The 23,643-nt window shown below is 47.2% G+C and overlaps 5 protein-coding genes across 5 annotated transcripts; 2 read left to right on the forward strand and 3 right to left on the reverse strand.

Annotated features, from left to right (window-relative positions):
• Positions 1-325: 325 nt before the first annotated feature.
• Positions 326-1,152, reverse strand: PtA15_1A605 (uncharacterized protein; the record flags this gene model as incomplete). The annotated part of the gene is made up of 2 exons (XM_053165650.1): positions 326-821; positions 1,013-1,152. The coding sequence occupies 2 exons, from the start codon at positions 1,150-1,152 to the stop codon at positions 326-328; spliced, it is 636 nt and encodes a 211-aa protein (XP_053016820.1).
• Positions 1,153-1,235: 83 nt separating this feature from the next.
• PtA15_1A606 (uncharacterized protein) lies at positions 1,236-1,928 on the reverse strand (the record flags this gene model as incomplete). Its single annotated transcript, XM_053165651.1, has 3 exons — positions 1,236-1,494; positions 1,564-1,664; positions 1,743-1,928. 3 exons carry the CDS (start codon positions 1,926-1,928, stop codon positions 1,236-1,238), a joined length of 546 nt encoding a protein of 181 aa, XP_053016821.1.
• A 3,013-nt stretch (positions 1,929-4,941) lies between these two features.
• PtA15_1A607 (uncharacterized protein) lies at positions 4,942-6,647 on the forward strand (the record flags this gene model as incomplete). The annotated part of the gene is made up of 2 exons (XM_053165652.1): positions 4,942-5,442; positions 5,517-6,647. 2 exons carry the CDS (start codon positions 4,942-4,944, stop codon positions 6,645-6,647), a joined length of 1,632 nt encoding a protein of 543 aa, XP_053016822.1.
• A 5,765-nt stretch (positions 6,648-12,412) lies between these two features.
• On the reverse strand, positions 12,413-12,991 carry PtA15_1A608 (uncharacterized protein; the record flags this gene model as incomplete). Its single annotated transcript, XM_053165653.1, has 3 exons — positions 12,413-12,468; positions 12,572-12,826; positions 12,919-12,991. 3 exons carry the CDS (start codon positions 12,989-12,991, stop codon positions 12,413-12,415), a joined length of 384 nt encoding a protein of 127 aa, XP_053016823.1.
• Positions 12,992-16,184: 3,193 nt separating this feature from the next.
• On the forward strand, positions 16,185-17,863 carry PtA15_1A609 (uncharacterized protein; the record flags this gene model as incomplete). Its single annotated transcript, XM_053165654.1, has 5 exons — positions 16,185-16,412; positions 16,480-16,601; positions 16,694-17,489; positions 17,575-17,661; positions 17,774-17,863. The coding sequence occupies 5 exons, from the start codon at positions 16,185-16,187 to the stop codon at positions 17,861-17,863; spliced, it is 1,323 nt and encodes a 440-aa protein (XP_053016824.1).
• Positions 17,864-23,643: the final 5,780 nt, after the last annotated feature.

Raw genomic sequence — 23,643 nt, forward strand, 5'->3', positions numbered from 1 at the left:
GTGGAACTTGTTTTCAAGAGTCATGCTGCTTTTCACAACATTTGAAGAACTTAGACCACTTGCAAGTGACTGAACTCAAACTATGATATTAACACGAATATTAAACAATATAGGTAAATACAATTTAACGGACTAAAAATATACAAAGAATATGTGTTTATGATGAGCACTTGAAAGAAGAAGAAAAAATCTGTGAAAGAGTTGTTTTTTGGAATGTGTTCTGGTGCAGCGTCATATTGGAACTGGAATAAATAGAGGACATACACAGAGGTTAGGGCGGCGCTTTTGATGAGCAGATATTTATGTTTGTGCGGATTGAGTTACGTTATTGAGGAGTCGTGGTTTGCTTTGGGACGGGGGTGACGACCTTGGCAGACGGAGCGGACACGGCGGGAGCAGCCGACGAAGAACTATCCGGCTGGATGCCGGTGATGAACGTCTTCAAAAGATTCTTGGACTCGTGCTTCTCGCCGCCGGCGCGTTTTTCCAGGAAGGATTCGAATGCGCTGGTGTCGCTGATATGCCGTCTGATCTGTCGACGTCTGGCGCGAGGATGGGAGCCGGCTGCGGGTTGTGCGTCGCGCAAGCCCGGGTCGACTGGGTCCGGAGTGGTCGGCGGATCACCCTCTGGACTCGCGTTCAGATATCTTTCCGAGGACTTGGAAGATTCGCTCCCGCTGAGTATTGTAAAGCTGGTAGATTGAGGATTCGCCATACCGGCACTTCGAGCCGCGTTCGTCTTCCCAATGTTGTAAGGCTGCGTCGGCTCTTGAGGACGTGTTGATGGTCTTCCATTTTCGCTCTCGATCGAGGCGAGATTGCTGATATGTACAGTGGAGACTAGGGCTGGGATGCATGCTAACAAGGCTAGAAAACGCATGATTGATGGCGAAGAATGTGTTATTGACAATGGTTGCAGAAGCGGCTCAATTCACGGGATCCGGATGCCCCCCTTTTTGACCCAACAGATGTGAGGTGTTCACTAGCTTTCAAGTTTCTGGGCAGCAGTTACCACTCTTTGGGCCTTTCGACCGAGAGGGCGGGGCCTTGCTCAAGACCCCAACCCGAGTGACATGCTGGGCTAGGCGCCGGGTTGAACACGTGTCCCTTCCCCGCCACGGTCGCCGACACCACGCCGGGCCACCCGTCCATGACGGTCGCGGATGTTTATAGGGTCCAACACCCCACACCCACCGAGTATTTCCGAGGGCAAAACATCATCCAAACCTGCCAATCTACAACAGGGACCAATCGATCTCAGAATCTGCGATGCATCCGTGCGGGATACGCCGGGAGGACAGGAGAAGGCTGGCGAAGATGGGGGTCGAAGGCCGATTATTGCAGCCTCCGGCTCGGAGGAAGATGTGATAAATGTGGAAGGAAGGCCTGCTCCGGGCGGAGGATCTTGTCCAACGTTCCCCGCGGAACTGGCGTCGCCTCTCGCCCGTCATTCCGGCCTTTTTCGCACCCTCTCCGCAGCGTCGCTCGAGATAACTGTAATTCAACAACTATAGTTTAGACGTAAACCCGTATATCCTTGGCAGCTGTTTTGACGAACAGGACCCGGGCCGGCGTCTCCGCCTGGCAGCATAGGCCGTCATGCCCGCATCTGAGATCTCCTCCTCCTCCTCAAAGACACCTACAAGAGATCTTGACAAAGCGATCTGGATAACATACACGCCCACGCGCGCCCACGGTTTTGTATGACGTCGTCACTTTTTTGGGGGGAGGGGGGTACATACGAGAAAGGGTGGATCGGTGGAGAAGAGAGAGTTGTGAGGTGAAGGAGCGGCGCCATTGAAGGGCTCGGTGGCTGCAGTGCGTGAGAGTTGACTTGAGAGCCGCGCGCCGACAGTGTGCTCGGGACACCGCTGGCGTCTCCAGCCGGGCGGTGGACCATCCGGGCCGCAAGATCGCTCCCCATTCATAGCTGGACGTCCATCACCAGCCTGTTGAGAAGAAGGATGTGTATGTGAGCACACACGCCCTCCTTGCGAGCCTCGCGATCGTCTTCAGCTGTACAGCGCCAATCCCGCAATCCCTCATACCCATGGCCACTCCGTCAGATTCTTGTCAACCCATGCGCGCTTTCGGCCCCCACGACGGCGTGTGGGCCGCCCAAAACTTGCGTGTTCGCTGCAATTCAAATACGTTTGGCAGTGGTAAAACTGACACACCCTCCATACTCTGGTCTCCGAGAGTCTCAGAAGATGTGTGCCCGAATGTAACAGCATGTTGCACCCTATTAAGTTTATTTGCTGTAACGCAGTTCAAACCGGGGCACAATTAGCTTCCCTTTCTGTTTCTGATTGAATTTGGGGCAGAGGAGGGAGAGGGAGCGGGAAGAAGACTCTGCGGGAGTGGAGATAGGGTTATCGCGGCACGTCTGCTCCCGATGCTGAAGCTTACGCGTTGTTGAGGTGGTAATGATGATGATGATGATGATGATGATGATGATGATGATAGCCCAGTGGCAGAAAGAGCTCTCCTGTGTTAGCCTGTGTTAGGACATCGGCAATCTAAACTCCATCCAGCGGTCCAGACTCCAGATTCTCCGTTCTGCCGTCCCATGATTCGAACTTCGAGGACAGGCAAGCTCTGGTCTTGGGCCTTGGCTGGTGTTGTATGGCTTTAGCCGATGATGAGCTTGTTTTGTTGTTGTATGTGTTTACACGTTTATTTGACTGTTGAGATATGATGATTGTATTTATTTATGTGTGCATACATATTTGGCCAGCTTTCGCAGGCCTCATTAGCATTAATCTTTGGTGATTGGATGATGATGGTGAGAAGCAGATTGTAAATGGGTGTTTGGTCGCAGACTCCGTCCCAGTTAGTTATGCGACATCCCGGAAGCCAGCCCGGTGCAGGCCTGCTGCTGCCTCTTGCAGTTTTGGCTTGGGATTGTTTCGGAGATCGATCGCTAGCAAAACCTGTTGAGGATATCGCCGGGCTTTCTCTCTTCCAAGTGTAAAAATGTGTAAGGAAATGAGGTCAGAGCGCGTCAACTCATCGCCAGTTGATTTGTACTGAATCGTAAATGGCCATATATACATATACAGGCTTCTAAGTTTCTGGCGATCTTCGAGAAAACTCTTGTAGGGTACAAATCTGTGGTGTCCACTCGCGTTACAGCGTCAAGTCATGGCGCGGTCCATAACTGTTGCAGAGACTCCATCGCCAGAACTGGCTGTATACTGCTGCTTCGAGGGGGCCTCGATATACATGGTGTTGAGTTATGGTGTTATGTTGTAGGAGTTTGAGTGTACAGTTATGTAGATATCAGGAAGCCTTAACCTTTCGATTTGAGGCTAGAACCACTCGGTAGGGGACATCCACTTGACAGCCCCTTTTTTCTTCTGAGTTCTTCTGAGTTTTTCTGAGTTTTCTGTGAGGATGTGTGTGTGTGTGGGTGTGTGTGTAGTGCAGGTGTGGTGCAGTATATCTATACCCAGCCTCCTCCTCTCGCCCTCCCCTCCCCTCATCCCTCCATCCATCCATCTCTCCTCCACTGGTACGCTTGAGATCCGTCTCGCGACCTCCCCGCTTTCCCTCTCCTCTCCCCTTCCGGTTCGGGCACGCTTGAGATTCGGTCAGTCCTCTTTCCTCTGCGCGATCGTCCGTAGCTAGCCACCCTTGCGCTCCCGGCCCGCTCCCTCAGCCTCCGCCGGCCGGCCCACCCCAGCCCGTTTCCTTTCGTCGCCACGCCCAGTGGGACGGGATTGGCTGGTGAGGGCTCGACGAGCATCAAGATTCGCAACGACCACTGAAATTACCCTCCGCTGCGTTGCGCCCTTCGCGCCTTTCACCCAGCCTGCTGCGACCCCCACTCCCCTCGAGCCAATCACAACCCAATCATCCTTCCGCGCCGCAATCCCCCTATATTCTCCGACTCCCACTCTCCTTCAGTTCTTTCCTTCCAACCCAAAAACACTTGTCCATCCACTCCGATCATCCCCATCTTCTGTCGCTCCAGAGATCTGGGAAACTTGCGGCCGCTATTGCCCACTCCCAAGGGACCATTCCTGGTAGATCAGCCGGATAATACTCTACAATAGCCCGCACAGAGCCCAGCGTGATCTCTGCGCGCCGTCTTCCCCAACCAAACTTTTCTCTCCAAATTATTAACCATCATTCTCCGCCGTACTCTTCCTCAAGCCGGCCATGCCTGTCATTCTTGCCAATGGCTGCCGTCTCTCTTGCCAGCCAGCCAGCTACTGTCTCTTTCTCTCTCTCTTTCCATCTTCATGTCCCGTGTAAATACCACCAAACCTTCTGATCTATCCATTCTCACTTACCACTATCATCTATCTTCACCTCACACTTTCCATCTTCTGCCAGCAACTGTTTCTTGTTCCTTAACTTTTTATGATCTCCCCATCCGGCCCAGCCATCGAAACTTGCTTCTTTAACTTGATGGAACTAATACACTTGACCTCTTTCACCCTTTTCATCCATCACAGTCTCGCGACCCACCGTTCTCTCTCGCGACTACTCGACCCCTCAAGCCTTCAAACGCACACTTCCCACTTATACCACTGCCAACCCTATCCGCCCTACAGCTAGCCATCCTCTACCCTCATTGCACCGCCTCCCGCTCCGACTGGACGCTGGTTATCTCTTTCCCCTCACGGAAAAGATAATAACCACTGCTGGCCGTCACCCAATCTATTCTCACACTCACTCTTGCGCCCTGCCCCGCTCTCCCCCCTGTCCATTTCTCCTCGTATCGAGTTGTTGTGATTTGTTTTGCTTTCTATCTGTTTATCTTTGCCACTATCGGGCCTCCTCTTTGAGCCTCCTTTCTTGAAAAGCTATCCTGCCTTGTGGCAAGTCAATGTAAGTCATCTCTTCTCAGCCAAAAAAAAAAAATGCTTCGATTGCCCTGGTGGTTGACTGATCCTAAGTTCTTCGCCTGCTTTCCGTGTCCAGATTTCTACCATGTCTAGTCACTATTTAGCAATGTCCGCCTACAATGGCTTTTCAAACTTCATGAACAACCAACCCGGATCGGCGCCCAGCACCTCCGAAAACTCCTCCGGATGCTCTTCCCCGCCATCATTCCGCCTGGGGGAGAATCAGACAGCGCCGTTACCCGAGAACGCTCAACAGCCAACTGGGCTTGCGGACGAAGAAGATCTTGGCGAAGATGATGCGCTCGAAGGCTGTTTCCAATCCAACCCGACTGACTCCAAGCCCCGCTCGAATTATCACCCGTACGCTAGAAACGAGCCCAAGCACCCCGGAGGCCAGGGGTCGAAATTGAAAGCCACGACGGCCGAGAGACGAGCTACTCACAACGCCATTGAGCGTGCCCGCCGGGAATCTTTAAACGGCCGCTTCCTCGAGCTCGCTCGTGCCTTGCCAACCATGCAGAGCGTCAAACGCCCCAGCAAGAGCGTCATTGTCAACAAAAGCTTGGAATGGATCTGTGAATCTCAGGTCAGTAGGGCATCATCGCCATCTTGCGTTGAATTCTTGACTCAGACGTGCATTCTCCTCCATCCCCTCTCCAGGTCCGCGAATACGAATTGGCACGCGAAAATGCCTTTCTTCGCAACCAGGTCAACGAATTACGAGCCCAACTTCAGATGGAACCGTTGCCACCGACCCGCCTATTGATGGGCCAAGGCCAGCAAGTCCCTTACGGTCTCGCTGGTGCCCATCACCCAGCTGGCCCCACTAGGCACGAGTCGAACCGCAACTTCAGCTCCGCTGGCCTGTACCCGATGCCAAACCAGCAGCCAGTAATGACCCAACGTTCGAACAGCATTGGCTCGAAGCACCAAGCCGGATCTGGCTCGAATCCTGCCGAAGGACACTCATCTTCCCCGACTCAATCGGCGATGAGCCGCCAACCCGCGCCCGGCCCGTTCTCAGCCCGACCGGCTCCCAACTACCTTTCGCCGAAGAGCGTGTACGAGTCTAGTGAAGGATCGGACAGGACGCTCGAGGAAGGCAAAGGTCCAGGGTCTCAATCGTTTGGGCCGAATCAGGCCGGCGGCGACGAGAAAGTCTCGTCGATCTATCTCCCCGGCCTCTCGATCCACGCCGAGTCGGGCTCGCCCTTCCAGAGCCTGTCCGAGCCCGAAGGCCCGTTGAGCACCGCGGGCAGTTCGCCGAACCGTCTGCGCTACTTCTCGAGCTCTGGCAGCTCGGACGGCAGTGACAAGAGTCCTTCTGGGATGGATTACCCGAGCGCCACTGCTGGCTCGTTTGGTGGCGCGCGCAAGTCGCTCATCCAAGCCTCTGTCGACCAGCTCAACCCCGGTGGTGGAGGTGGCGGTAACGGGGGCCAAATGGAGATGGCCACGGGCGGGACCAACCACCCGATCGTCGCTGGCGCAGGAGAAGTCCCGCTCCCGATCGAGCCCTTCGAAGCCCTCCATCCCTCGCCCGGCCACGCCTCTAACGCCCCCCCTTCGAACACCCTCGCCGGCTTCATGCCCCCCTCCGCCGCGTACTCCGACCTCCCCGCTCATCTCACCCAGCAGGACCTCTTCGCCGCCTCCCTCGCTAATCTGCCCCGCCACGGCCTCATCAACGGCTCCATCCTCCCCGGCCAAGCTTCGTTCCCTCACCAGCTCGGCTCCCATGAACTCTCTTCCAATGGGTTCTCCATCGGCGCCCCCTGGGTCTGGGGCTGATCTTCCTCGCTCCCAAGTCTAATCCGTTTGCCCCGATTTGTTTCTATTGTTTATTTTCTTGTTGTGCATCCTCTGCGCCCCTTTTCTCGCACTGTATTGTCTTATTGAGCACACCTCTCTCTCTTTACTTTGCGACCCCCTCCTCTTCCAATACACACACACACCCGTTCCTTTTCCAAAACGTTTGTCGAGGCAAGTCTCAAGCGACTATTCTTTTCTCTCTTGCGCACCTTTGCTTGGTCTTATCTTTCTCTCTTTGATCTGGATTCCCCCAAAAAATCAACAAACAAATATATATCTATCTATCTCGATTACTGAGTATTGAGCGAGGCGGTCTCGGCCAGTCCCTTTTTCCAAATAACTATTACTATTACTATTTCTCATTTTGTCATTTACCAATTCATTGCTTCTGCTTTATTGACTTCGAAGACAATCTCCTTTTTTATGGTTGTTGGTATCGTAGATGGGCTCTTTGAGCTTCTGCATCCATCTGTCTCTTTTCACTCTTCGGATCTCTCCCTTTATACATTCTTTCCCTTAAAAAAAAGAAAATACCCCCCAAAAAAACTTTCCTCGAAAAAAAAAAACAAAAAACAGTGATTAGGTGATCATTGGTTGCCCTCTCTCTTTCTGTCTCTCCAGTCTGCTCCCAATACCTCAACCTTTGTGGTCTGTTTTTTTCTATATCTCATCTTTATATAAGTAATTATATATATATATCTGCTGTGTCTTGCTCGATTGCATGCCTGATGTGTAGGCGCGTGCGTTTTTCTCTATATGTAGAAGTCATTCGTTATTTTTACCCTTTCATCAAATCATACACTTCCCACATACACAAAAAACATTATTCAAGTCAATCCAGTATTCAGTCATCAATCCCAATCTTCCTTGTGAAGTGAGTGTTGCCACAATTCTGGCAGCCGGTACATGCTGTGCGGTCTCGGCGTAAGCAGCGGAATCTTTTCTGAGAGAAGAGCCCTTCCTTCTTATAGGGCTTTTATCAATTTTGGGGCCGCAACTTCCCTTAGGTTTCTTCAGGACCAAGAAAAAAAAAAACGTTCAGGTTTTCTCATTTCCCATTTATGTAATCCAAGTTTGTGTTTTCCTTTCTCCTATTTTCCATTTAAAATCCTCTGATCCTTTATGTCCTATTTCTCAGTTCCAAGTAGATATCTATCAGGTGGCACCTGTGAGGTTGCAGACCTAATTGTAACTGGGCATAAACAGCCCTGTTGTGTCTCCGCGCAACCACAGGGATTAAACTGGGCAGAAATAAAAACCTGGTTTTGTTCCTGGTAGTCGCGCAAATACAGCAAAAAAACTGGCCTGTTGTTTCTGCCTGGTTTGTCCGGCCCCGGGGAATTTATTCCGCTGAGCTGCCGGGAGGCAAAAAATCTGTCAGCGGCCAATCCGCTGCGCTAACCGTTAGCGCAGCAGTTTTCTTCTGCGCTAAGCCTAAAAAAGTGTGAGCGCAGAAAAAATAGCTATGCTACAGCTTGGTTTTAGCGGCGTAAAATCCGCCGCTACGCTAACCTGTAACACTCAAATAGCGTAGCTGCCCATCTCTACTCAGATCTCAACAGGAGGTCACCCGATTAATGTATCAAATCTGTAAATAAACAAGATGGCTCTAAATTTGTGGCACGCTGAGAGTCTTTTAGGTGATAGGGTTAGGGGGCAGGCTAATGGCTAAGAATGCACTTGATCTCGCTTAATTTCCCGTCCCTTTCAATGTTCCTATCCTTTTTAATGTTTTTCCTAGGTCTCTGTACATTGCATCACAAAGAATCAGGAAAATTGCCTTGCACATCTGATATCAGAAGAAGAGGTACAAGATAGCTTTGAGTTACATTTTAGTCTGATGAAGGGGCCATCTCCTAGCTTAACTAAGCCTCTCAAACGGAGGGTCCGGGGGGCAGTATGGTTGTTGGCGCCACATTTAGAAAAATGCGCGCCCGTGGACGCGCACTTTGGCGCCAAAACATGGCGCGCCGGGGCGCCAGTTCCGGTGTGTTTTTAGAGAAGAGATGATATTTTTGTTTCCATAACACTACTCTAAGGAGGTACATACAACAAAAGGGAGAAAAAATAATAGGGAATGAGGTTAAGAGGCCCAGAGATCTTATGGATCCCAGTTGGATTCATCAGCTTTGTTGTCTTCAATTGTATTGATGTAAATTACGCTGCTGGGCTGCTCAGGTGGAGTTTCCATCAAATCAAAGTCAAAGGTTGTGTCCATGGTGGCATCTTCTCTTGAAGTAAGTGTTGAGTTTGAAAGAATTCAGAAAACTAAAAGTGTTGTTTTTATTCATGTAAGTATAATGTGTGCTAGAAGTACAATGATAATGAAAGAAGTCTTTTTGTACCTAAAAGGCAGATGAAATCTGCTAGCTATTGGTTATTTAATAATAACTAGAGTACAAATGCGGCTGCGCCGCCTACATTTCCACTATATCAGCCATTAAAGTCTACTGGCTGTAAATTATTCTATGAGTTACATTTCGCTCCACACAATAATAGAAGAAAATCACAAAAATACAGATTTTTTAACAACATTTACAACTCTAACATTTTGACCATCTGACAATTGTACTACTAACAGATTCCTTACATCACGTACACGAGATAAGCCAACATACAATTGGCCATGGCCAAACACCTGATTATGTAGGACTAATGCCACTTGTTTCATGCTTTGCCCTTGACACTTATTAATAGTCATGGCAAAAGCCAGAGCAACAGGAAATTGATACCTGTAGAATGAAATTTTAACATATGAATCCTCTTTGTGAAAAAGGGTCACCTGTGGGATTGTGACATGTTTTCCTTCAAGAGGTCCTGTTAAAATCCTACCTTCTAGAGCGTTTGGCCAAACCTGTAGAAGCAGTATTCTCGTGCGATTACATAGACCCTTGTCAATACTCAGATTCCACAATAACACAACTGGACACCCCGGTTTGAGCTTGAGGAGGTGGTTGGGAAACCCGGGGAAGTTGATTTTGGCCAAGCCCTCCAGTTATAAAGTTTCCATAACATCTTCATTTGGCCTGTCAACAGAGGTTGATACCATTTCATCCCCATGGAGAGCTTTAAGCATTTGCCTATTGATGAAATTTGAATCCTTGTTTAATGGAGTCAAGATACAACGCTCTGCTAGATAATTTGTGTATGTTCCAACATCTAACCGCGCCATTGAATTGATATCTGCAAAGCACCATTAAATGCTTCTGCTTGTGCAATCAACCGGTAACGCGTAAGACTCCAGCTTGACTCCATGTTGAGCTTTAACCCCGCACATTGATGACGTGTATGCATGCGCCATGCATATGGTTTCGATCTACATAATTCACAATGGTCAATCTCAACCCCGCGGTCTAAACTTTCATCATCCACAATCTATCCGCCGACATCTTTATTCTTCCCCCTTTCCGTTCCATCCATTGTCCCTTACCTTTGCCTTCATTATCAATCGCTGTTTTTCATTGACTCCAATACTCCTCGAAGTCTTTCTTCTTTGTACAAAAATTGATCAAATCGAAAACTCAATCTTAACTCTCGCCGACTCTAAACTCTCAGGAGAGCTAGATTCAGTCTCTGGGCAGGTAGACGTTTCTTATCTTACATCAACAAGCAATATCTTATCCGAGTATTATTAACATCTTATGCTTATTATCATTTGTCTTAGGCTGTCTCGTTGTGTTATTCCTGGTGTTGAACGTCGTTGTCGTTATTGTTGTGTTGAGATTTTCCTTTGATTTGGTTCAGATCTTTTTAGGTATTTTTCATATTATTAATCATTTACAATTAAGTCATATAAAACTAATCTGTTTACTTTTTTGTTACTCAAGTGTATTTTACTTTTATTGAGTTCTTTACTTTATAACTGTTGCAATAAAGTAATCTTCTACCATTTTCACATGGTAGCGAGAGTCATTACTTGACAGTTAAAAGAACTCAAAATAAGAAAAACACTTATTAGATAAATACGAACGAGATGGCTGAACTTCCGGTAGTTCCTAAAGTTGATGACTCCTCGGCAAGCAATAATGATCATCGAAGCGATAAGATACGAATCACGAAACTTTGTCGTGATAATTTTCCCGAATGGAAAAAATCGTTTAAACATCTTGTTATTGGTTGTGGCAATGAGGAGGTTTTCGATGCAAATTGGTGTGAAGAACACAAGAAGGAGAAAAAATTTCGCAAGAAAACCTCGAACGCTTACACTCTTCTTGAGTTATGTGTATCAGCCGATCTATACCCAGTTGTGCAAGCAGCCGATACGTTCTCAAAGGCTATGGAAGATTTAGCTGAAGCTTGCGGTGAAAGTTCGTTAATCAAACTTGGCGACAAACTCTACGCTCTCATTCAACTCGAATTCATTCCCGGAACGTCTATTGCTACTCATATTAGTAAATTTCAAACTATGTATACCTCACTTAAGTCAGCTCAAATAGGTTCCAAAAATATGCAAGTCGATACGGCTATGGCTGGATTATTTTTTCTCAAAAGTTTCCGTCATGACGATTCATTGGCTTCTCTTATTCAAAATCTATTTGATGTCACTCCTTTCACATTTGAAAAATTGGCGACTCGAATGAATATTGAACATAGCCGGATTGATCAGACTGCTTCAATTAACGCATCCTCGTCGATTAACGCTTTATCGTCCAGGCCATTTACTCGACCAAACAAGGACAAATTTAAAGCGGTTGAGAAGAAGTTCAGAAGTGTTGTTCCAACCAAAAATCGTAACAACACATCGAGTGGTTCCTCTGCTAAGCCTCAAATGAGTGATCAAGAATTGGACCAGTTAATTGAATCATTAACAAAACTTTGTACTCAGCAGTTAAATTCTATTGATGAATCCGAGAATGAAGATGTTGTCAAGGCAGTTGCGGAAACTACAGGAAGTGACCCTGAAGATACTGGATTTTTTGTTGAAGATGAGAACACGTTTCATGTTGGTCCAATCGACAACGAGAAAATTCGCTTAGTCCTTGATACTGGAGCATCCAAATCAACAGTTTCCGACAGTCGCCTTCTTTTGAACTTGCAACCCATCAATAAATTGATGCAAACATACTCAGGTTCAATTGACATCACTCATACCGGTTCAATGCGATTCGGGAAATATGAGGCAGTGTTATTTGTGATATATTGCTATCTTGGCATAAGCCTTTGCCAATCCGCAGCAGTTCAATTGCAAAAGAAGTGTTGGATGTAGTTTCATAGTCTGTCCCTAGCCCCAAGCAAACATTTTCCTTCAATGAATAGGTGGTAATGTTGGTCCAAAGGTATGAGCTCTTCATTGTTGCAAATTCTGATTGCGGGAATACACCTCTCTTGACCACTGGTAAGGTTTGGCGAAAGTCTCCGGCAAATATCACAAGGTTTCCACCAAACACTTGTGTTATCCCGGTGAGATCCCTCAAACTCCTGTCTACGGTCTCTATTGCTTGTCAATGCATAGCCACGGCTTCATCCCACACTATCACTCTACAAGCCAAGAGTCTCTTCCCCATTCAAGGGTGAACGGTTGTTAGAAAACCAAGCATGGCGCTCGCTGGGTTGTGAGGTAGAGGCAATCAAGTGGTTTGAAGACGGAAAGGGGACAGTGATCCGTTTGTATTTTGATTTCTGGCCATGTACTTGCTGAAAATAACTGTTGTGGCCCAATTGATGAGTGTGACTACTTGCAGAGCTGAGTGAGCTACTTTTCCAGCTCCGCAGTTTGGCAGTATGGATGCTTCCTGTCTTGATCTCTAAGCCATCCTCAACACGCTTGTCATTTTGATCTTCAAATGTGGAGATATTCTCTCTGAATTGTGATGAATCTTGATGGGCAGCAGTGAAAATGAGCAGGGAAATAAGCAAACAATGAGAGAGGAATAGACGGCAGGGTTGAGCTGAAACTCTCTTACTGGTACGTTCAGCCATCAAGGTGCGCGCCTGAAGCTTTGAGCGCAGAAAAGTCTGCAAGTCGAGCCCACGTGCCCGAACAGGTTGTTTACCTTGTGGGTCAGGCAGGGCGGATGGAGCGGGCTGAGGGGGAGCAGCGCCAGAAGTGGAGGTGGGGGTGGATGAGCTTGGGGCGGGGGCGAGGTTGTTGAGGACACCAAATTCAGGAGGGAATTTGACATAATCAAAGAAGCCCTCGTTGATGTCATCTTCAATCTCTGGGAAGGATGAGGACAAGCGGTCAGACTTGGACGGGTTCGAATCCTTGGGGTGTTGTCGTCAATCGAGCCCCGGTTGCCGTTGGATTGACTAATCGAGTTCGCCAAGCTGTTGAGTAGGGTGGTCATGAAGATGCTACCGCGACGGGAGGAGGCTGAAGACATGCCACATATGATAGGTTGTTTGAGCCGATGCGAGGACGGTCTGCGACGTAGACTGCTGAGCTGACAGTGAGTTTGGTAAAAGGCATCGCGTGCAGTGGTGCTCAGCAATAAGAAGTGACAGGTGCTTGACTTTACAGGGGTTCATACTTGCACCGACAGATCTCATCCCTGATTCACGGGAGCAGCATACTGCTCCGGTAATGGTAAGTATGAATGTTCTAAAAGTTCCTCGGCCACGGTGTCTTGAGCGGCCTAACTTGGTAGCCGGAAAAGCTTTACTTGACAGATGTATTAAGCACTGTTTGATTCCGGCCCTCCGATGTTACCAAAGGAGGGTAACTCATACCTTGAACAGACGCGTATGAGGATGAGGTATTGTGGGTGATGGTTGCTTGTTTCGTCGCTTTTGCTGAGCACTATGGTGAACATTAAAAAAGGCAACCGGGACATGGAAATGTTTAACTCCTGTTGTTGAACATGGTGCAAGTGGAATGTGATGAACGCGGTGCAAGTGGATTCAAAAAGGTGCAAGTGGAATGCTAAATCCGTCGAATGCGCAGTGCCGCCAAAAGCAATCACCGTCAACATAATGTGAAGGCGGTGCAAGTGGAATGCTAAACCCGTCGAATGCGCAGGGTGTCAATGGAAAAATGGAGCATTTTGTATTCAGGGTGGAAGCCCGAATGAGTATAAGAGGCAGGGTGCTTGGAGTCGCAACAATTCCCCCATTGCAGATCCAGTGGGGGCCAACGGCTGCCCACGCGGTGGTCTTGCGATCTTTTTTTTTTGGCTGCTGGTGGGCGTTTGTCGTTTAAGGTTGAAGGAGGAATAATAAAGACAATTCTTCTTGAGGTAGATGAGACTAGTTAAGAGTTTTATATCTGAGAAAGAAAGATGGTGTCATTAGCACACAATAAGTCTTGATTGCAAATAAGATTTTTAAAGTAATGTTACTTTTTATTCACTAATACCGTACAAGATTTAAACAAATCTTTTGGCTTCTTCTTCTTCGAGATCAATAGCTGATAGTAGAAACAGTATGTTATAAACTGTTTATCAGTTTCTTTTTGTCTCGATTGATACTTGAATTCAAGAATCATATTAGGGGGGTTCACAATAGGATAAAAATAAAACTTTATAGTCAATTTTAAGGCCTTTATCAACAACTTTTTAAAAATATGGCAGGATGTACAGTATTAGGTGTCCCCTGGCAATCAGAGGGTGCTCTTCATTTTTTAAAAAATTGTCTGTAAAGGCCTTAAAATTGGCTCTAAAGTTTTATTTTTATTGTATTGTGAACCCCCCTATTAACTCACCACCAGGTGAGGTTATTCGAGTTATCAACTTCTTGTTGATTTAAATTTTTGATAGTTTCAATCTAATGATTGATGTCAAGAGAAATTGATTAGATTCTTGTTGACCGTCAATCAGGTTTAGAACCATTAACTCACCTTGAGTTCAATGGTTCTCAATCTTCACTATCAATGACATCATGATCATTGATCATCAAGCTCATTGCTCTTTTGCCAATCGGCTGTTCCATTACGGAACAGTTTGAATCTGCACATGAAAGAATTTCTTTCAGTTTTTAACTTCCATGAGTACATGTGAAAACACATGTTGCTCACCAGGAATTTTTCTCTTTCGAGAATCTACGTCATAAGACAAATTCCAACAGAGTTCTGGCCCTTGGTAAATATTCCTTCCTCAAGGAATTCAAGTTCTGCTGGTGTTAGATACAAGTTTTAAGACTTCACATTTTCATATTCAAACCTATCTTTGGTTGAATTCAAGGCAGCAAACTAATTGAAGGAATCCGTTTTGAAGGTCAAAGGAATTCTGAAGGATATTCCATTGCTCTGAAGATCCATTCTTGGATTTTCTGATAATAAGCAAGATTGAATATTCTATCTGCAACAATTGAGTGGCTACAGGAGGACCCAGGAAACCCCCTGTAAATGACTGTAACAAAAATGTATGAATTTTTTGGCGAAAACCCAAAACGGTAGGCACAAAAATGGTATGAATGGGCTTTTTTGGCCTCAATGGTAAGCACTTTAAGTGTATGAAATTTTTCCTGAGTACAAGAGGGTAGTAACCAAGATGTATGAAATTCCTGAGAGTGCACCAGAAAAACCCGTAGCCCTCCCCCCCTTGGCAGCACAGCTTGGCTTATTTTTGGTACCCCAGTGCCCCACCTTGGCAGCACACCCCAGGTTTTTTTTTGCACCCCCCCCCCTCGGCAGGAATGGTAGGCATGGAAAATGTATGAAAACTTGGGAAATCCTCAAAGCGTACGCACAAAACGTGTATGAATGAGGTCAAAAAATGTATGAATTTTGTCGAAATTCTGGATTTTAGGTTACAGTCATTTATAAGGGGCTTCCTGGGTCCTGCTATAGGTGTAGGATCTGCAGATATCTGCGGGTTTGTGAATCCAAGATCCACAAGGCATGATGGTCATAATTCCTTAGTTTACATTTCTTTATTTTTGAAATATTAGTACAGGGAGATCAGTTGGGATTGAGGAGATGAGACCAGCGCCATTTGAAAGCTGAGGTCCAGAAGTGTATTTTGGCTCTGGGACAGGTCCGCAGGAGCTGAGGGGGAGGCTGGGTGCGGCTAATTATTTTTACTCCAGCCATTTGTGATCTCTTTCTCAGCCAAATTTTTGATGTCGTCCTCAAGTCGCTCCCTGCGGGAGGGGCCGAGCCTCCCACCAGGGGTGAATTGTGTTAAGTTAGAGCCATCTCTGCCTCCGTGCCTGATTCAGTTCTCAGTTCCTAGGGAACCCGGCGGCGTTATACGCCGCGGGTTAAGTTTGAGGGTATTGGTGATACGAAGACAGGTGTTTAGACAACTCTCTGGCCGCGTTTTGAAGCCTCAGAGATGTTTTGGGTGGCAGATGGCCCTCACATGCAGCGTGCCAAGATGATGTTTTTGGGTCATCATGTTCTCTTGACGGCGGAGTTGACCCGAGTTCTTCCGGTTTGGTCCCGCTTGTCCGATCGCGTCAAATGCGTGTTATGTCATAGGCCGGAAGCAGGAGAGGGGTGGAGCGGGCTTGCGGGAGGTGACAGGGAGAGAAAGAGACTGTGACAGGCTGGGTGAACCTCGTCAGCTTCCTCCCCTCCACAACTCGAGCACCACCCTGCCACCACCGAAAGCCAACCAAACACAAACAATCGCAACCATGATGCTCTCATTGCCCTCCAGGTCAATCGCACGATCGGCCCGATCGTATGCAAACCAAGCAGCCCCCTCTATCATCGCTACAACCCAAGCTAGCACCGCCCAGAAAGTCCTTTCGACCCCAGAAGACAACAAACTCACTGGCTCGATCTCCGTCTTCATCAAGGCCGGAAGCCGATACCAACCCACCCACGGTCTCGCACACCTCCTCAAAAACTCCGTCTTCAAAGTAAGCACCTCCTTCTCCTCTCCTCGAAGGAAACCTCACTGAATTTCTCTGCTTCTTTTTGAGACAGTCTACCCAAAAACGAAGTGCCCTTAGCTTGGTTAGAGAGACGGAACTCCTCGGCGGTGTTCTCACTTCATCTCTTAGTCGTGAACATTTAATCCTCAGTGCCGAGTTTCTGAAAGGAAATGAGTCAGTCTTCCTCCCCCCACCATGTCTCTGCGCATTTTCATAAACTGAGATGAATTTCCTTTTTTAAATGTAAAACACGTTGATGAACGAAGAGGATATTTTGCAGAAGTCTTAGGCGACGTTCTCACGAGTTCGAAATTCACACGACACGAGTTCAACGAAGAAGCGTTGCCGGGGGCCGAGGCGGAATACAAGCAAGCGCAAGAAGACCCGACGGTAGTAGCGATCGAGCAAGCGCACTCGCTAGCGTTTCGCGGGGGGCTCGGGAACAGTTTATATGCGAATCCGGAGCTGATGGGCACGCAGGATTCGATGATCGAGTATGCACGGACGAAGTTTGGGTGTGCGGAGGAGCAGGCAATCGTGGGGACGGGCATCGAAGCGGAGAGACTAGGCGAGCTTGTCAGCCAGTTCTTTGGCGTCTCTTCTACCGCCACCTCGTCCAGCGGTGTGTCGGCCGGCCAGAAATCGTCATACCATGGTGGAGAGGCCCGGATAGCTCGTCGAGCAGGCCCGGAGGACACCTTGTTGGTCGCTTTCAAGGGCGCCGAGGCCTCCTCCAGCCCCGCACACACCGTCCTCCAACACTTGCTGGGCTCCGATCCGGCCTCCGTGAAATGGTCCGCCGGCTCCTCGCCCTTATCTTCCTTGCCCGTCAAGGCCTTCCATCTCGCCTACTCGGACATCGGCCTCTTCGGCTTGCTCGTCAAGGCTCCCGCCAACGAGACCCAAGCGATTGCCACCCAAGCCCTTGGTCAACTTAAACAAATCGCAAATGGAAACTTGGTCGATGCTCAGTCTGTCGCTAGGGCTGCTAACAAGGCTCAATTCTTGGTTGCTAGTAACTTGGAGAACAATCTCACTCGCACCGAACTCTTGGGCACTCAGGTACGTTTTCCCTGCTTTCTCATCCCTTCGTCTATGTATACAAAAAGATACTAAACCTTTCGCTTTCGTCTGTGTAACCTTCAAGTCCCTCATCTCGCCCAAGTCAGCACCCAACCAACTGGCAGATTTATATTCCTCCTACTCTCAAGTGACTCCAGACCAAGTCATCCAAGTCAGTCGCCTTTTCCCCTTTTCTTGTGGGGTGGTTCCGTGGGTTCTTTTGGGGGGTAGATAAAGAAACTGACTCCATTTTGTTTGGTTGATGATGATGACAACGACAACAGGCTGCCAAAGCCGTTATCAGCTCTCCTCCTACAACCGTTGCTGTCGGTAACATTGACCAATTACCTTACTGTGATCAACTCGGCTTGTAATCCACTCGTTCTCTCTCCATCCATCCGTACCAAAAAAAACATCCTTTATTCTCTTTTTGTTTAGATGCTTATAACAAAAAACAAACCACCATCTTCTCATTTTTTCTGAAATATAAATCATTTCTCTACCTTTTTTGTCTCAGCTTTTTTGAATCATCATTGGTCGTTGATCTACATGTCAAAAGCGAGGAGGAAGCTGGGGTGGAAGTGGTAACGGTCCCAGTTCGAATACTTTTCGAATGTTCATTCACAAAGGCGGCACTCGGACAATAGAGCCATCAGGTATTGCCAAACATGAATCAAGATTCGAGGAGAAGTGGGGTCCAGGAAAAATTCCGGTTTCGCCTGCATACTTTAGCCCGGCTACAGACCCTAACTTAACTAAGTCCCACCCTCCTACAGGTGGAGTGGTAAAACACTGGTCGCATTGGGCGGGTCCCTGCGGGACAGCGTCCCCCCTCAAATAGAGGGACTTTGTTAAGTTACAGCAATGTCAGAAAAGCTTGCGGCCAGCTTTTGGACCGCTGACTTCAGCCTCAAAGCCTGTATGGCTCCTGTACATCAGGAATGCCATCAGAAGAAAAAACCCAGTTTCTTTGTTTTCCACTTTGGGGCCTTGAGGGCCCCACCGTTGGATTCCTGGAGCGATTTTACTTCGATCCAGCCCTTCGCCGCCCCTGCCTCCCTCGCCCCTCGCCCGGCCCGGCACCCATGTCAAGTGAAACCAGCTGCCCGAACGGGTTTTGTCTGCCTGTACAGTGAAGCTGTACAGGCCTGTGGCTGAAATGCAGAAGTCATTTCAGCCACAAAATTTGGCAAGCTTTTCTGACATTGCTGTAGCTACAGACCCCGACACTGTCCCTCAACAGGCTACACAAGGCTACAATTCTTCTGCTGCTCCTGGTATAGAGCGAACGGGTTGACCTCACACTTTCTTTGCACCCCGGTCGATACGCGATATGTTTTCGAAGCGCCAACGACTAATCATTCTGTGCTGCTTTCAAGCCGCTCGCTATATAGCCCGACCTACCCCATCATTGCAAATCATTCACAAAGCAGATCAAGCAGCAGAAGGTATTTTCCTCAGTTTCCTCTTTTCCTAGGTGGTTTCTTCGAAAAACGCAAGCCATGCGATCCACTGCCAGTGTCACTTGAAATACGGGAACCATTTTCTCTCTTTTTCTAGTTGCCATAGATAGTCAACGGCCTTCAAGTTCCGAAATAATTTTGTCGGTTTTGTATGGACCTTCAGATCCCCAACCAGCCGGGCTTCCAGTCGCTCAGAAACGTCAGTCATGTACACGCCTCACTGCGTAGGTACTCCAGCTTGAGAAGCGAAGAAAGTGATCTTTTGCAAATAAAAACTCTCAGAAATAGGGCGTGCGGTCTCTCCGGAATCGAGACAAGGTACTTCGTTTCACAGCATCACTTTCTTTTCAACATTTCCCCAGCTTTAGAAATTCACTGCGTAGGTACTCCAGCTTGAGAAGCGAAGAAAGTGATCTTTTGCTAATAAAAACTCTCAGAAATAGGGCGTGCGGTCTCTCCGGAATCGAGACAAGGTACTTCGTTTCACAGCATCACTTTCTTTTCAACATTTCCCCAGCTTTAGAAACTGACACTAGAAACACTGGAACAAATACTAGGGCAAACCGCATTGGATAAGCAATTTACACTTTTGGGTATACATCTCTCAATGTTCAAAATCATCAGCTGCTATTATAGTGCGAGCAAGAGAGGACCAATGGGATCCAGAGGGCATCAGATGTCATTTTCGCGGCATGACGGGTTGAAGAAAATCGTTCGGGAAATAGAAGAGATTTACCAGTTAATAGAACTTTGCAGGCAAGATCCGTTGTTCAAGCTCACTGAGAAGGGGTTGGTGCTTGGTCCTCGGTACGGGGCTATGGCGCAATTGGTCGAAGTTATTTCCGAAGGAATAAAGTTTGTATTCTGTTCAGATTTCAATGTAACCATCAATTTCGAAAAATCAAGCTTTCTGATCATTTGCTACTTTTCAGATCAACTGTGCTTGACCTATCCAAGAGTACGACCTCCACAAAGCACATCAGAAAAAGCTGGACAGCAGGGAAAAGACTGGACGCCGGAACAAATGAATATGAATTTCTCGTTGGGACTGGTCCTGAACCAGGGAAACTGTCAGGGAATGATCTGGATGCGCTCATGGATACTGTTACATGGGACTGGCTCAAAAGATTGAATGATCTGTTGCATCAAATTGTGCCGCTGTGGAAGGCGCGCCTAATGGGTCCCACAAACAGACGTTATGAAGAACCTTCTGAATTATTTTTCCTCCAGCAATTGATTTTCAGAATTGTGGAACTTCTTTACAGCAGCAAAATAATCCCTCCGGAACATCTCAAGAAATTCTTCACATTGAACGATACACCAGGATTTGCTAAAGTAAATTTAGATGCGGCTAGAGAGATTTCCGCTTCTCACCGCCCATTACCATTCCAAATTGCAACTCCTCAACACTATCGCGACTTGTGGCTCATTGTACCTAGATTAGCCAGCCTCAGTTATTCATCTATTTCGCGGGTTCGTCAGCTACAAAATGATTTCCCTGATTGTTCCTCTGAAATAGACATGTAGTCACCTGCAAACTCAACAAAGTCCCAGCCTGAGGCTTTTCTGGAGGGACTGGTGTACTATCACAAATTGTTTTCTGTCAATGTCTTCAGTTTTGGGGATACATAGTCAGCTTTTGGTGTCCAGAACCCAATCAATGGTACAACCACTTTGCTGCAGAACATGCAGCAGTTTTGGTGGCCACCCCGGTGTGCTGAAAGTAGCAGCAGGACCCCGGAAAGCCCCGACCAAGCCGCCTCATGTAATTTTGCTGATTTTGGGTTTTGGATACGTGGGGAAATTGGGTTTTTCCCAATTGAACCCAGTTTGGATACGTAGTGGATGACTTCCCTTCGTTGTTTAGAGAGCTCTAGATGCCCCTCTAAATCCCAAATTAAGACACCTATCAAAAACTCAACCAGTGCACATGAAATTAATGAACTGTAGGGTTAGGAAAACATTTTCCTTTTTGTCAAAAATTAAGAATTTGGGTTTGTAAATTGAGATCTGGGAGGCTCCCAGACTCGACGGGAAGTCCTCCAGTACATGAGGAGGATTTTTTGGGAGAAAGCCCCAACGGGGCAAAATTAGACAAAAAAACACCTTTTTTTGGCCGGGAATTGAACCCAAGACCAACATGGTTGGTTTTTATTTCCAGGCAAGCCCAAAATATACCAACTACATTAGGAACATTTTGGAAAAATAAACCAATTTAGATACTTATCCGGTGATTTACATGAGGAGCATTTTGCAAAAAAATGTCCCCCGGATACGTGTTACATGAGGCGGCTTGTGTGAGCCTGAGTCTCTTAGGTGACAACAGGACACAAGGAAAAAGGGGGACACTGATTGAATTTCTTGGGATAAAGAAATACAAGCAGTGGAGAGAAGAGAAATAGAAGAGAGAAACTGAGAAGAGAGAAACTTGATCTGTTTGAGTTATGATTTAATAAGGGCCAAGCTCTACCTGGAAAAGTAAGCTGCCAACTGTGCTAGAGATGCAACAGTCTCCACTCACACCAAGGAAACGGTGGTGGGAATCAGAAGTAGGATGACTACTCTGCTCTGGTTTTAAAGGTCTTAACAAGAGATAACCTATAGATCTTTTGATGTAGAAGAGAGAAACAGTAACTGGGAGAGAGCAGTCAAGAGCAACAGAGTTTCCTCTGAGATAAACAAGGTCAGTAGAAGAGGGTACTTACTGTCAATATCCTGTGGTGATACTGGGAGTGAAGTGGCCTCTGGTTAGTGATCCTGGGTGTCTCTGGGGTATGGTTCTGGTGTGCTGAAGTCTGTAGATCCTCCTCATGCAGGGGGGGATCCTGACTTCGAAAATTTTCAGAGTTTGCTTACATAATTACATATGTACAAGTGGTTGGCGCTCCTGGTAGCGCTGCCACGTCACAACTGCGCATGCGCGCCATAACTCAAGAACTCAGGGAAGGAGTAGAGTTACAAAGAAGTGGTAATTTGTAAGTAGGGTTAAAATTGCATGGGAAAGCAGAATATGAAGTCAAAACAAGGTTTTATATTAAGATGAAAAAGATATGAAGTAATTCATATGTAAAAAGGTAGAAAAGGCAGCTTTTAGGTCAGCTGTGTTCACTCTAAGGCTGAAAGCTTGGTAGGGGCTCTCCGGGGTCCTGTAGCAGCCCCATCTCCTGCGCTTTTGATTTTTGGGTTTTGTAAACTCATGATTTCATCCAGAAGAACCTCCAACAGTTTTCCAGGTCCAGGACAAGTCCCTGCAAGAAATTTGAATTTACCTGATGCAGCAGCCTCCAGTCTTTCCCCATTTTGATTGATGAGTTTTATGATTATCTTAATGCAGCTTGTTTAGTCTATGAGGTGGCAATCAATTGTAAGCTCACCGTAGAATTAAAAAAAAACCCTTTAGCACCAATTTCAAGGCCTTTAAGAACAACTTTTTAAAAATTGTAGGAGTTGTTCTGATTGCCAAGGAAAATCCAAATGTGGACAGCTCAACAAATTTTTGTAAATTTGTTTATAAAGTCCTTAAAATGGGCTGTCTCTCACCAGCGCCTCTGCCCCAGCTCCGCTCACTGGTGAAGCCTCCTTCCAATTCCCCTTCTCTCACACTGCTATCCAGTCCATGCCACTGGTCTGCCACAGTCCAGCTCTTTCCCTCTGCTCTGGTCTAACCTCCTGCGGTCCGCAATCTGCAAGTCATCCCTCTCCGTGCTTTATGCATGCTTGTTAGTTGTGCTTTATGACATCATGCTCAGTGCTTATGTCTCCAAAGGCAAGGTGAGCTCAGCCGGGTGTTCCCATCCGCACTATCTTTGGGTGGCCATTCTGTAAAGCTTGCCTATATAAATTATCACAGAAGCCTCAGAAACAGTGAGGCTACAGTCTTTGTCAATCAGCAGGGGCTGGCTGCTGGCATATGTGTTTCACTGCTTAGAATAAAGAGTAGTCCAGTGGAGCAGTATATGTACAATAGGGGGATTCAAAGTAGGCCATGCATGACTTGCATGTACTGTTGCAAGTTGGTTTTCAAGAATTTTCCTCAGCACCAACATTCAAAAAAACCTTCAAGCAGGTTTGGGGCGTGTAGTACAATGTGACGTTCATTCTTGAACACTGAGTTGCAAAAGTGCATGCAAGTCGGATCTGGCCAACTTTGAAACCCCCTAATCATAACATAGAAGGCCAGGAAATCCATGGATTCACAAGCAATGCACCCTTGTGAATCCTTGTATGGATCCTGTTCTTGGCAGGCCATTTTTTTGAAATTTATCAAGAATATATTGATGGTGATGGAGAAATTCTGAGGAGACATTATTGTAGGGAAGATGCCAAAGGCTCAGAAAGCTGTGGCACATCCTTTTAGGGGGGCTGAGGGAAGAGCTATTAAAAATTTAAAAAAGCATACAGCCAAATGGTACTTTCTGCTCCCCTATGAAATTGGGGGATAATATGCAAGTCCCTTCCTGCTGGAGGTGGGGCTTTGCCACCAGCCACAGCAAGCCTCCCACTAGGAGGAATTGTGTTACATAAGTTAGGGCTAACCCCTGGTCAACAAACCTCAGGCTTGCTAAATTGAGCCTCAGGCTAGGGCATTTCTGACGTCAGCTAGCCTGAAGCTGACCCAAAAAATGTGTTTGCCCACCCAAGATAGCCTTGGACCTGGTCAGCTAATCAGCCCAAAAACCTGGGCTTACTTG

This window comes from Puccinia triticina, chromosome 1A (assembly GCF_026914185.1).
Source record: "Puccinia triticina chromosome 1A, complete sequence".
NCBI classification, from domain to species: domain Eukaryota; kingdom Fungi; phylum Basidiomycota; class Pucciniomycetes; order Pucciniales; family Pucciniaceae; genus Puccinia; species Puccinia triticina.